The following is a 13,898-nucleotide window of genomic DNA, read 5'->3' as shown; positions in this document are numbered from 1 at the left end:
TCACCCAATGTGCCATTTTAGCTGTTAATCGACCTGACAAAGGGTATCAACCACATAACTGCAACATCCTTAATTCAAGTCCGGCTACAGACCTGTATGTTTCCTTCACCCTTCCCTGTCTCAATTTCCCGTCTCTCTACTATCATGTACTATCCTAAAACAAAACATTTAAAGACAAAATAAAGTTGTTGCTTATATAGGCATTGTATTCAAGAATGTCAAGTGATTTTTTTTTTTTTTTTATAAATGCTTAAGTACGTTACAATATTTTTGGCATCCCAGCATAGGCTATTCAATTGGGGATTCTCCTATTATATTCTTCGGTATTACAGCATACCTCCAACTTGGGCATTTTCCTCCTGATCTTGAAAGTTGAAAGAGAGTGGGCCAATCGGAGCTAAACCATGCCAAACATCCTGTAGTCTACACCCTCTAATTCCTTACAACTCTGAGAGGAGCCTCGGCTGTGATGCTTTCAAACAGAACAGGACTTCCTCAAAGCCTTTGATCAGTCGTGCGGACTGGACTTGAACCCCAGAATGAATACAGTGGTGGGCTGTGTGAGCAGCTGAGCTCGTCCAGACTCATGAATCAATGGATTTTCCCAGTGTTCAACGGCAAAATCTATCACATCTTCTCCCTCCCTCTTTCTTTCTCCCTTTGCCCCTCTGTCTATCCCAATCTCAGTTTCATTCTCTCTCGATTGAATGGGTTAATTACTTATGGACATACTTCCCCACCACAGGGGTTTTAGTACACACTCAACATGTGTCCCAAATGTCAGCCATGTTAACACTGAGAACGCTTCCTTCCTACCTATCTATGATGGCACACATGTCCAAGCTGACGTTTTCAAAGGTTCCGATGGTGCCTTGCTCAACAGCCCGGAGGTCAGCCGGCTGGTCGTCCACGTGAATCATTTGCATGCAACCCTGGAATGGCCGCTGCAGTGGGGGCGTGTTTGTACGCAGGAAATAGCCTGGGAAAGATACGATGGCAAAAGTCACTGTTATGTACTTCCACAGTGTTAATTGTGACAGAAAAGTCACAGTTTAGTCATGGTCTTTTGAATAAAATTCCATTTAGTTTTGGTCACATTTTAGTCATCTGAAATATTTTAGTTTTAGTCTTAGTCAACTAAATCTACAATTGATTTAGTCGACAAAAATTTAAGTGTCTTTGGCAGGCATTGATGGCTCCGTAATGCCTGATTTATACTTAGCTGTGGACCAAAAATAGCCGATCTATAAGCGACTATTTTTGGGGGGTGCAACCAAGCATAAAATGACTTGTCGTAGTTCTACTGGATCTCTTCTCCACTAGTCCCTCTCTAACATTTTAGTCTCGTTTTTATTTGCTGACAAAATTGTCATTATAGTTTGTCATAGTTTTAGTCATCATAGCTTAGTTTTTATTTCGTTTTTCGTCAGTAAAAAAAGGTAGTCGACAAACATTCTTCATCATAGTTTTAGAGTTTTAGCCTGATTTATACTTACTGTAGTTGCACGCCGGGAAAAAAGCACAGCTACAGCACAAGCTCAAAGCGCATTGCAATGCTAGTAGATGTGCTATTTTCAGCATGCAACACCATCGCTCAATGAAGTATAATGGGGCTTTAAAAGTTACAATAGAATAGAATATGATGATAAAGAAATTGAATATGAGGATAAAGAAATTGAGCTATTTGAACTTTTCCCTCAATCTCAACACAATCTTTATTGTTTAGTATACTGTATCTAAACTAAACCCAAATGAATATTACGGATAGATCTTTGCTGCATGAATGCTGATTGACTGTCTGAAATAATTAGTCCTAATAGTTTGTAGGAATTATTTAAAAGCGTTATTGGCCTCAATAAGTATTGAAATGTTTGCCTGTCTTGAAAATACATGTACGCAAGGTAGGAGAGTGTTAACTTAAAAAAAAAAAAGATTGCATGACATTGTATATGTCATCCCAGAGAAATTCACTGTCAAACCATCTGGCCCAGGCACAATTTGTACACTGACAGTTTGTTAATTGCGATATCCAATTATTTTATGATAGCTCAGTGTGAGGAATAAATTATGATCAAATTATGGTAAGTTGTTTTGACAACTTTAACCGTGTCTTCCCTATTTGTCTGTCCCTGTCTTTCCTATTTCGAGATTTCTTTAGTAAATAGTTGATCTAGAGCTTGTAGATCAGCTATTTTAGAAACATTTTGACATTTTGATAATTGGGTGGTTCAATGGAGTGGAGAAGGCCCTCGGCCTGTCATGATAACCTTACCTCCAAAATAGTACGTCCCGCCAGTCCTGATCTGGATTGGGATGGCTGTTCGGACAGTGGACGCCTCATCTCCATCAATAGTTAACATGGCGTAGTTCTCCAAGGCACTGAGATGAACACTGTGCCACTGGCCGTCATTCAAACTGGTGCCTAAGGGGACAAACAGTTAGCTTCACTTAAGTTCATTTAACTGAGATCGGGGGAAAAAAACAACAACAACAGGATTTTAGAATGGAAATGAAGCCAATGCGGAAATAATGAAACTGCTGCCCTTCTCATTAATGGCTCTCTACTGTATTTCCCCTCCAGCTGGTTGCAGAATGATTTTCATTCCTTTCAAGTCAACGGGTGTTTGACCGGATTTAACACTTTTTTTAAATTTTGTTGTATTACGTAGTAAACCTTTTCATAAATACTTCATGTTTTCGCTAGTTTAAAGTCTTCTTTCAGTTATCATGATGTGTTTTTGTAAATTACAAAATGTATTATAAATAAGGGTATGCTTCTACTGTTTCTACTGAGTGAAGATCCACCCTCGCTCCCTTTCCACACAAAAGCATTAGATTAGATTATTCGCAACCGGATATCCAAGATGGTGTATTTGAATTCGTTGCACTACAGGCTTCAAAACAGGGATGTACAGTAGAAACCGTCACGTCTATGTGTACTACTAATATATTAATCCTACTACTACAACTATTACTATTACTACTATAGCTGCTACTTCTACAAAAGTAGTACTACTGCTGGTGATAGTATATTACTACTATTAATACTAAAGCTGCTGCTACCACTGCTGCTCACCTGATGAGATATCGATGCGTGTGTTCTTGGTCTGCGTGACGTTTATGTAGACCGTCACCTTGCCATCCGTCAGACCCACTTCCACCACTCCGTCTGCCAGGGCCGTGTACATCAGCAGGCCGCTGGGGTTCCACGTGCGGAAGAACAGACTGACAGACAGCGTGTCGCTGTCTCCCTGTCCCGGCAGCCGCAGGAAGGACGACGAGTTGAAGAAGACGGGAAAGGACGTAGACTCAGAACAGGAGAATGTCAGGTTACGCTGAGATGGGGGAAACATACAGAAATGGAAGTCAGGCTTAAGTTTGATTGATTGATTGATTGATTGATTGATTGATTAACAATGCTACTGCAATCATGGGCATAGCTATGAGTTGGTCTAGCTATTCTTCAGCCATCTCCTTATGTAAACATTTAGATTTGGCCAATGAGATTGTGGACTTTCAGCTTTTGGGTAGACCATTCCGCAGGATCGCTGCTGAGTACAAGAAGTTCTTGCTCATGTAGCTCTTGAATCGTCAAGGAACACAATCTGTGGAGCTCCCTCTGGTAGAATAACTGTGGGAGTGGGGGTGTCACAGATCTTTGAGAAGTACCAGATACATGGGTACCTCTGTGTTAACACCCCTGTGAACCATGCATGCACACCTTTATGTGTGATACTCCACTTGGAGCCACTTTAGGGAAATAAAGTTAGGCGGTGAGAAGATGTGTTATGTGATGGGGTTTGAGGATTAATCTGATATTTATTTTGTGAGGTCTGTAGCTTTTTCTTTAGGGCCTTTGGGGTGTTGGCGTACCAAGTGCAGGCATCCTCGAAATGGTATTGGATTAGTGCCGAAGCCAATATTATAGTCCCCAGGACTTTTTGTTTCCTTTTGGCCAAAATGTTTTACTGTACCTCCGTGCTGTAAAAGTTTTGTGACAAATAAAGTATCAATCAATCAAAACCAGTTAGGCTTAAAAAAGTGTCCATGCAAGTCATTCAACAGGGAATAGAGAGACAAGTAATGCGAGAGAGAGAAGGAGGGCACATGGAGTTCACTGGTTGAATTGAACAGGGAAGTATGAGATATGCATTGCTTTGTTTTCTTTTGTGAATCAGTTTGACATTTGACATCTGACATTTGGACATCTTTCATATTTTTTCCTTAATTGCTGATCATTATAAAGGCCTTTTTGTTTCTTTGAATGCATCCCTTTTTCCTTGAGTTGAAAAGGGTATGTTTCCCAAAAGGGATGCTGAGAGGCTAAGTCATGCCTTTATTAAACACAGTCTACTGTAGCAATGCAATCCTCGCTAATAGTCATGGAAGACATTTCATGTACACTACAATCAAAATCAGAAGGGAGAGACCACATTTTGAATGGCTTGGCTGCCTCCTACAGTATATGTCAGAATCTCTATAATGTTATATTCCACTCTGTCTGAGATCCATACAGCAGGCTTATTAAATATTCACAAGGGCATTTGAAAGAAAACCACGAGTGCTGCTGGTTCTTTGCTCCTAAAATATGGAATACCCCAGCCCAATATTCAAGGAGCAGACTCAGTAGAGATTTTTAAAGCGTAATTTATGAGCCAAAAATTGCAGACCTACAAGCTCACAACACATCACATCCATGATGCGTTGTGAGCTTGTAGGGCATGTCATTATTGTAAAACTTTTCCAAAAATGACCAGAAATGTTCCAAAATAGAGGTAGTGTCCATCTCAGGAGAGAGCAGGCCTGCGGCATAAGCTGTTTATTGTTCAATCAATAAACAGAAGCTTTGCTACAGGGGAGCGTAAGAAGAGACAATACACATAATACATGTTCTCTGTGTAATCCAGCACAACCCCCACCCCCCCGACCTCCCTTCACTGTCTTCCTCTCAGCTTTCTAAGCAATCTAAATAAAGAGAATATATACAAAAAGCCACTGGACAGCATTTTTGTCTCATGTCCAGCTATCTCGATCAGAAAGCAGTTGCAACACAACACCAGGAACTCTGTCAGACAGAGGCTAAAGCAAGCCAGCTATACGCTTGGTAAATCCATTAAGTGGCGAAGGCTAAGAAGCTTGGAAGACTAGGAATCAATATCGAAGCCTGGAAATCCATAGGCCTTTCTGCTTCACGCATCATCAGCACTGTGTTGGCCACCAAGATTGCAATTGTTTCTCTTAAGAGGGACTCAACCTCTCCTTGATGATACATCTGTTGGGCAAGCTCTATGCTTAATATATAAACTATGCAGCACTTAATAATCAATATTTTGTGAGTGGGATTCCTCACATAGGTAGCGAAAGATCTATGCTCTTTCATCTATGCTCTCTATTCTTTGCATTCTGTGAAGTATTTGCCCACTCAGAATTTTTCAGTATTTGTGTTAAATGTAGGCCTATGTGTGTTTTTTGGGCTCTGCCATAGGTGGAGATTGGGTTAATGACACACCAGTGCCAGGGTTAATTCAGTGGCAGGTGTTTCCTTTTGTGCCTAATCACATTCTCCTCTATAGACGAATCAACAGAGTCGCTGCCTGTAGCTCCGCTATCGCGGTGCGAAGCGGCACCCGCTTGACACCGCACAGATATGATTGCTGTTCTGTGGATTTGTCTATATAGAGTGCGAGGCCTGGACTCAGGGTCTCACAAACACAGAAGACATTGACAGACAAAGAGCTGTAGGCAGCTGAACTACAGACAGAAAGTGTGGCAAGCAGCAGACCGAGCACGACTGGGCTCTAGAAACTGAACGGCATATATACTTGACTTGTGTGTAATTGTGTGAGGCCAATAAATACTAAAGCAAACTTTAACTGCCTGGTCTCTGTCGAACCACACTCCCAGTAGCAGCTGATGAAATGTGTTCTACAGGGTTTGATGTGGAGGGGGAGAGATTTCTTAACTTAATAGCAATTTAATAGCAAAAATAGACGATATACAAACTCACAACATGTCGCATTATGGCATCATGGGCTTGTAGATTTCGAGTTTTGAGTTTTGTAATTAGAAAAATATTAACACATTTGCCCTAAAATAGGTAGGATACACTAATGTGTTTAACATAAATATCAAACCCATCAGTCCCAAAACTATATGGAACTACTTAGCAGGGATAAAACACATTCCCGCCGGCTATAAAAACTAATCACCAGGGGGGATATCAAAAGCGTGAGAGAGGCATGGACCCCCTTCCTCCAAACCCCCACCCAGCAAATTGAACCCTTGTGTTATACCAATACAGTTTGACTTGACTTGAACACAGACAGAGAGGCAGGCAGAGACAGTGTCTTACAAAGCTGGAGGTGTCCACTCTCTTCCTGCGGATCAGGTTGGTGATGTTGTCTGTGTTGTATGTGATTCCCTCCATGCAGCCCACAAAATTATCTCGTCCTCCAGAGCTGGGCTTTGCTGACACTGGCAAGCCTCCGAAATTAATCTGTGTGTGGCAGAAACAAATGATCACACTTATTTACCATGTGTTCTCAGGTGTAGGTTACTAGAAACTAGAGTTGTATGGTTTAAATGTACTCACAGCAACCAAAAACAATCTAACAATCTAACATTTTCTGTTCTATACATTATATAAACACACAAAACACTGTATTTATGTATTACATGAGTCATGTGTGTAAAGGAGAGTAAAAGGAGCATTTCCTAAACACAAGTAAGACGCGCGAACGCGGGAAGCGAACGCAGCTTGAAAATAACAATAAGAAGAATAGAAAGGAATGACATGGAGAAATCTCAAACTGTCCTCAAACTAAGGCGTTTTCAACTTGCCATCCGGCCTGAAATGTGCAGGAAGGAGGCGCGCCTTTGGCACGACTCCTTCCGCTGCGTTCGCAAAAAGAAATACCTGTGTATTTCACAACATGCACTAACTTTAATCATGGTTAGCTTTCATATACTTACTGCGATTAAAATAATGCCAACAGACAGTGCCGTGGGAAGACGTTTTAGGTTAAGGGTGACTGCTGTACGCACAGCGCGTGTGCATTTGTGCCTAGCGTGTGCGCATATTATATATATATATATAAATATATATATATATATACAAATTATTTCATACATTATTTTCAGGGGGGTGCTGCAGCCCCCTCAGCACCCCTACTTCCCACGGCTATGCCAACAGAAGATAATATTTTCTTTATCCCTAGTGATATTTTGGGTTCATAGTTTGGGTTCATTAGAGCAACCACTAACATGATGTACTGTAAGAGCAATGATACACCATTCTCAACTAACCAAAAATAGAATAGATGGGTTAAATCTGAAAAGACATAAAATACTGCAGGAAAATAACTACTAGTGGGGTGACATCATTTCAGCAGATAAATCTTATTCTGAAATAACAAGGCAGATAACTTGCTGCCTTGCATTGCTGGTGTTACACCAAACACTAGAAAAACGAGCCACTCCTGCACACTTCAGATGCCAATCTGGTGGCGTTATAACAGGCCGATGTGAAAAAGTCAGGGCAGAGGTTCTGCTCTGTCCTCCAGGGAGTGTGTGTGCACAGTTTCACGTCGATCGGGGCAACGGTGCCAGAGATTAGCTGTACATGGACGGACACACGCACGGACGGACAGACAGACAGGGGCATAATCATAGTCTCGGCCACGTCTTCGGCCTGGCGGAGACAATAAACCTGTAACGTATCGAACTGAATAGCTTACCCTGGTTGAACTGTGAGACACTGTGTGACAGAGAGTAAACATATTTGCATGCAAGGACAGACTTCTTCCTGTGTGGACTTGTCTCAAATGACTTGACACTTGACTTGAACTTGCGGTGAAAGACTTACAAACAGCTCCGTCTTTATGTTCAGCATTTTTTGAGGAATTGAGGTTACTTTCCTTGCTGCAGGCATACTACACATTACACTGTAGTATTATGCTGTAGAATTATGCTGTTCCTTATTTATGTCCAAGTTAGTTCCTGCTTTTTGTTATTGATGCCCTTGCATCATATGGTATATGATACATTATATTGTACCTGTATTTATGAGAAATAGCGTATTGTTTATAGCTTCTGCCCAATTGCGTTGATCAATCTAAGACAACACACATGATAGACCAGCATTCTGTGGGTATGAGATTAGTGTTTGAATTTAAGTATCTAGTGTACAACATACACACATATTTGTTTTTATTATTTTGCAGCACTATTAGAAAGAAAGAAAGAAAGAAAGAAAGAAAGAAAGAAAGAAAGAAAGAAAGAAAGAAAGAAAGAAAGAAAGAAAGAAAGAAAGAATGAAATAAAGAAAGAAAAAGAAAGAAAGAAAGAAAGAAAGAAAGAAAGAAAGAAAGAATGAAAGAAGTGTATTGAAGGCACCTGGACTCAGCTATGTAATAAATGGCTTTGAAAGAAAAACTGCTCAAATCACCTCAAACTGTCAAGAACCTGTTGACCCTGAACCACTCAGGGTGAAACTGGAGTGCATTGTTTCAAACCAGGACACACCACACTCTGCTTCTATAGCAATCAACACCTGAGGGATTGGTTCAGGGTCAGCATTATCCTCACGTTGGCTGTGTATTGTTTCATTTCATGATGTATAGAAACCCAGTTTGCTTGTATCTCATTGAGTATTCACCATGTTGAGAACTATGATTACAGACAATAAACCGGAGATAATTGCACTGTGCCTGGTGTCTCTGCATTCCACTGAGTGTTATTGTTTTGTTGCCTGGCACTTTGCCACTATGAACTTTGCCGGCGTTGAACTTTGCTGATAAGTATCTACAGTTTATGCTTTATTTCTTAACCTTCATGGAGAAAGTCGAAACGATTCCAATCAAAACAAATTGACAAACACTGCAGTGGAGCTGACTATGATGCAGTGCAGCATTTCTACAGAGCCAACTTGTACAGAGCTGTACACTGCCTGCTGCAATGGTCCTGTGGGCAATGGATCAGTAGTAAATAGACACAATAATACATGTTCTCTGTTCTGCAATACCGGACCGCTTACCTTCCAGTTTCTTTACACGGCAACTCATTTATTGATTTTGCACACCTTGATACATCTGTTATATGTACATTCAGCATGTATACTACATTCTGTACACTGTGCATGCACACTCTGTAACAAGTTGGATATGGTGCAACTTTGGCACATACAGTAAACAGTACCATACCAAACACCGTACTGTATAATATGTTATACAGCATATGGGGAGTTCTATGGAGAGGATTTTCCTTGCCACTGTTACCAAATACTTGGTAAAGGGGGGAAGGGGGAAGCGTTGGGACAACTTGTTGTGATTTGGCCCAATAATAAAAATGAATTGAATTTAACTAAATTGGATCGAATTGAATTAAATTTAACAGAATTGAATTGTTTTTTTACATACCTAGTTGTGAGTAGCTCTGCGGTTGTATTTCGTTTGTGGCTGCATTTTGCTGCTGGATTGGTAAGATTTCACCCCAGGGAACTGAATAAAAGATATTTTGTCTCACAATGATGTTATTATCAGGTGCTTCTCAGGGCACTGGAGAATCCCTCCAAATAAATGAGGTGATATGTTGTAAGGAGACATTTTGGTGTCCAATGTTATTCTCCCAGACCACTGCAAATAAAAACATCAAGGGGACAGAGTTATCAGTCCTTGTTGATGCCATGTTCCGACTTGATCAGAGTTACTGATGAGTCTGTGCTATTATCTCTGTGTACTACTGCTGCTATCTTTTGCCCCACATCAGAGAACCATTGGATCCAGAATCAATAAAACATGGTGTCCTTCAGGAAGCCAATGGGTCAGCCTTAACATCAGCCTGAGAGTATTCACCTGCTTCCATTTGCTAGATTAAGAGATTGTGGCAGTGAGTTATGGTTTGCCTTTACAGTAACTTCATCTATCATTGCCATTATTCATGCAGTATTGTGTAGCCGGTGTCACCCTGCCTGCAATGCGTTGCATGGCTCTGACTACTGTAGCTGGAGTGCAATATTACTCATACAAATCAATATACATTTTGCAATATCTTGTCATGCTGTATCTTGGCTAAACTGTGTGCTCAGTTTATGCCTGATTATACTGTATAACATTTAACGTTTGCCATGACTTTTACACTGGACCCTGGCTTTTTGGTACGTTTCTGCTACATTGCATACATTTTGCAATACTTCATCGATATAAAGGTGTGCTTTGTCTGTTGTCTATGTGTAAGGTAAGCTATGTTATGTAATGTAATGATACACTAGTCCGTGTTACTCCTGTTTGTCCAGGTCTTTGCTGGATGTTTTGCATCAATTGTTCAATTGTGCAAAATAATTCCTAAAATACTTGTCAATAAGTTGATCCATTCCTCACTGTTCTTATTGCATAACTATACTTTTTTCATCAATTATGTCTTCACCTCATAGTCGAGATCCAGGTGGTCAAACTCTCCGTTAGTCCTGAATTGCTGGGTGTGGTGGTCCAAGGTAAAGTTCACGTTTCTACGGTAACGCTCTATGATGACGGCGTGCCAGTGATCATCGTCCAGCAGGCTGCCACTGGTTACGGAGGTGTGACCCTGGATGGATCCGTATTGGTTGCTGCCTGGAGACGAGATAGTAAATCAAATCAAACGGTCATAAATAAATAATAATCAAAATATTGTATTAATCCTTGGGAACTATTACAATGGTGACAAGATAACCCTTGTGCATTGTAGTTCATTTTGCAACTTTACACTGTGACTTCACATCCTCATACTGTTCTACAACAGCTCCATTTGAAAGCGTCCTGTCAGGCTGTGTCACCACTTGGTATGGGAACTGCACTGCCCACGAACGGAAAGCCCTGTGGTCGCTAGTTTGAACTGGAGTCGCGGGTCTTGCTCGATTACGCAATTGCCGACACTTTGCAGCTGTTGCACAGATAGCTCTTGCATCCCACTCATTATGTTTTTGAGCTCCTGATTATTTTGTTTTCACATTTTTTACTTGTGAACAAGGTGAATGATGCTTCACGTTAATCATGTTGCTTCTAGCCCCTTCCGGAACCCTAGTACCTTTTTTGTATTTGGGAAGGCGGTATCCAGGATCCCTTGAAAGTCAATGTCTTCTCCCATTCACTCGCTTGTACCACTCTCTGGTCTCGGACAGATATAACGTCTCTAAAGTTTTGCAGATAGATTTCAAAGATATTCTGAGCTGCATGTGGGTACCGCTGAAACGTGCGCTGATCGGCGCTAATCAGCGTTGCCATTAAACATGTTTAATCCATATTTTTAAATCACTCAATAAAATGTTATATCACTTGCTGTAACAGAGAGGTCCTCTGTTACTTATGTTTGAGATAACCCTCATGTATTGAATGATATTTGCACAGCACATTTGCACTTTAGTATTTTGCACAGTTCACCTTGCAGTCCAATATGGAGAGAGTGCAATATGTTTGTAGTGTGAGGTTTTATTGTTGAGGTTGATTGAATGCTCAACAGTACCTGTTTGTTGCCAGCATGATTGGGCTGGACCATATCAGGATAACAGAGGGGGGTTATGATGTGATGTGTGTTTGCAATTGCTAATATTTATGTTGTAGTACAATCATTATTGGTGTAGTTAATGGAGTTTTAATAGATGTTATGAGAGTTAATGTTATCTGTATTTATGTATGTGTATTATTCGGTAATCTACCCCTTGACATGGTTGAGTCCAAACTAATTGCCTCCAGCTGAGTATAAAAGGCTGCCAGCCACAATCACACTCAGTTGGTGGTAGGATGAGAGCTGGACACCACCATGGCATTTGGGTGGAGAGCTTCCTATATGTTCATGTATCTTTTGTATTTTGGTGAACAATCAGAATAATACACCTTTTTGGGTTGCACCCTATCAAGGCCTCTGTACTAACTCCAACCGCAAGTCGGGCAGTCTCACACTCGCGAACCATGTCCCGCCTCACCGTCTTGTGATTGGCTGGAAAAGCGCATCTAACACTCAATCACAAGACGGGGGAGCAGGACATGGAGCGCGGAAGAGAGTATGGTAGCCGGAATGCTGCGCTTCTCGTCAATGAGTAGTATTGCGGAAAAGATATGAATATTATGGGGATATAATCCTACATAATATATTGGAAATGACAAAAATAAATATAATAGGAGATGCATTTACCGTATATGGTTTTACCACTATATTATTTAACCTTTTAACAAAGAGCGCTTTGTTTTAACCCAAAAATATCACTTACCCTACCATAGTATTCATGATCATTAAGGTCATTATTTGTGCAGAATCATAATACATATTTTACATACTGTACGTAACAGTAACAAATCTCACTCCAGCCAGTTGGCAACCCTGCAACACCCTGCTCTAGGGAAATGTAGTTCTTTAACTTATCTATTCCATGTTACCTTCTGCTGTCTAAGCTATCCCACGATAATGAGCTTACCCAGATTGTAGCTGAGCTATGCTATGCTGTCCTTGTTGTATCTATTTTTATATATGCAAGTAATAGCAAGATTAATCTGGCTAGCTCATAGTGAACACCGTAAACAAACACTCTCAGTTGCACCGTTTAAGCGTTGCGTAGCAAAATGGAAATAAGCTCACTCAGACGCAGCATCACACACCCTTGTTGCCTGGGGTAAAGAATTGAAACAACTGAAACTACTGGCTGTATCTGAGTTGTAGCCCAGCCACTAAAGAGCCAAAACAGAATTGTAATTATTTTACTACAGTGATTCTTAAAGTGGGGTCTGGGGACCCCCTAAAGGGGGTGGGGTCCCGAGCAAGATGAGTTAACCCATTTAGACCGGGAACCCCTATACGAAACTATACCTTTCACTGGCAAGTGAGTCAGTAGGATACAACAGCAGTGACAACACCCAAATGTGTGTGGGAGGAATTCATTGGCATAACGACTAAATGAGTGAGAAAAAGCAAAAAAGAAAGTGGGGGTCCTTCACCTGAAAATGTTTGAGAACCACTGTTTAAGTATACTTCAAACCAACTACAGTATTTACCCAGGTTGATGCTGAGCTGCAGTCGCGCCCTACGGAGCTCCAAGGAAATGTAATCTCCCTGCTGGCCCTCGCCATTGACCAGCACTCCATCTCCAGCCGTGGTCCTGAACTTCAACGAGATTACGTCCTTCTTGATCTTCATTTTCTTACTCTTGAACTTGTAGGAGATGACACTGTGACCATCGAAATTGATCACATCTGACCCTGGAGCAGTCAAAAGAGAAGAGCGTTTGTTACCTTTAAAGCTATCCCAAAGCTTTGGAATGGCAAGCAAACTCTGTGTCGTCCTTTCAACGATTTCTTAAAATATCCTTGTTTTGAGTTGTTTTATTTCAATTGGATCTAATGTTTCCTTTTATTTGACTAACTATGCATCCTCTGTGCTGCATTATTTTACATATGCTCTGGGTGTATATTTGGAACTGTCTGTGCATGGTTCGCATTCTGTCAAAGAAGAAATGCTCTTCTTGTATTTCTTTGTGTGCTCTGCAAGCGTGCAGAGTGACCCAGCGATCAATTGTTGGTCAATCCTTTATTCTATTGATATATGCTTCCCTTCGTTTAGATGCATCTTCTATCATTGCTAATCAATAAATAAATACATACATACATAAATACATAAATAGATCAATAAATCTTCAGATTGTTAACAGCTACTTGGTACTGGATGTCATAAAACCCAACTGTGACAAAACTGAATGAGTGTAAAGCCTTGTTCATGTGTATTGCATGTTTCAGTCAGTCTTCATTCGCCTGGCTCATACTAGCACATAAAGCCTGGCTTTTAGCCCCTGAACTCCTTTCTACTGCTTACCTGCGATGTATGTGTACAAGGAACTACAGCTTATTCCAATGCATTCAGGATAAAACCACCTGCCA

General features: G+C 40.8%; 1 protein-coding gene across 1 annotated transcript in view; it reads right to left on the bottom strand.

Annotated features, from left to right (window-relative positions):
* Positions 1–13,898, bottom strand: part of LOC311045030 (contactin-associated protein-like 2) — a gene marked incomplete at both ends in the record, with an annotated part of 62,117 nt that overhangs the window by 24,479 nt on the left and 23,740 nt on the right. Inside the window, 6 exons of the mRNA XM_084056841.1 lie at positions 817–979; positions 2,273–2,422; positions 3,077–3,335; positions 6,353–6,496; positions 10,423–10,607; positions 13,020–13,223. Coding sequence (XP_083912967.1) covers positions 817–979; positions 2,273–2,422; positions 3,077–3,335; positions 6,353–6,496; positions 10,423–10,607; positions 13,020–13,223 — 1,105 coding nt within the window. The remainder of the gene's footprint in view (positions 1–816; positions 980–2,272; positions 2,423–3,076; positions 3,336–6,352; positions 6,497–10,422; positions 10,608–13,019; positions 13,224–13,898) is intronic.

The sequence above is a fragment of the Gymnoscopelus microlampas genome, assembly GCF_963454915.1.
Source record: "Gymnoscopelus microlampas genome assembly, chromosome: 5".
NCBI classification, from domain to species: Eukaryota; Metazoa; Chordata; class Actinopteri; order Myctophiformes; family Myctophidae; genus Gymnoscopelus; species Gymnoscopelus microlampas.
Note: the sequence above shows the minus strand (reverse complement) of the source record. Positions and strands in the feature narration are given on the sequence as shown.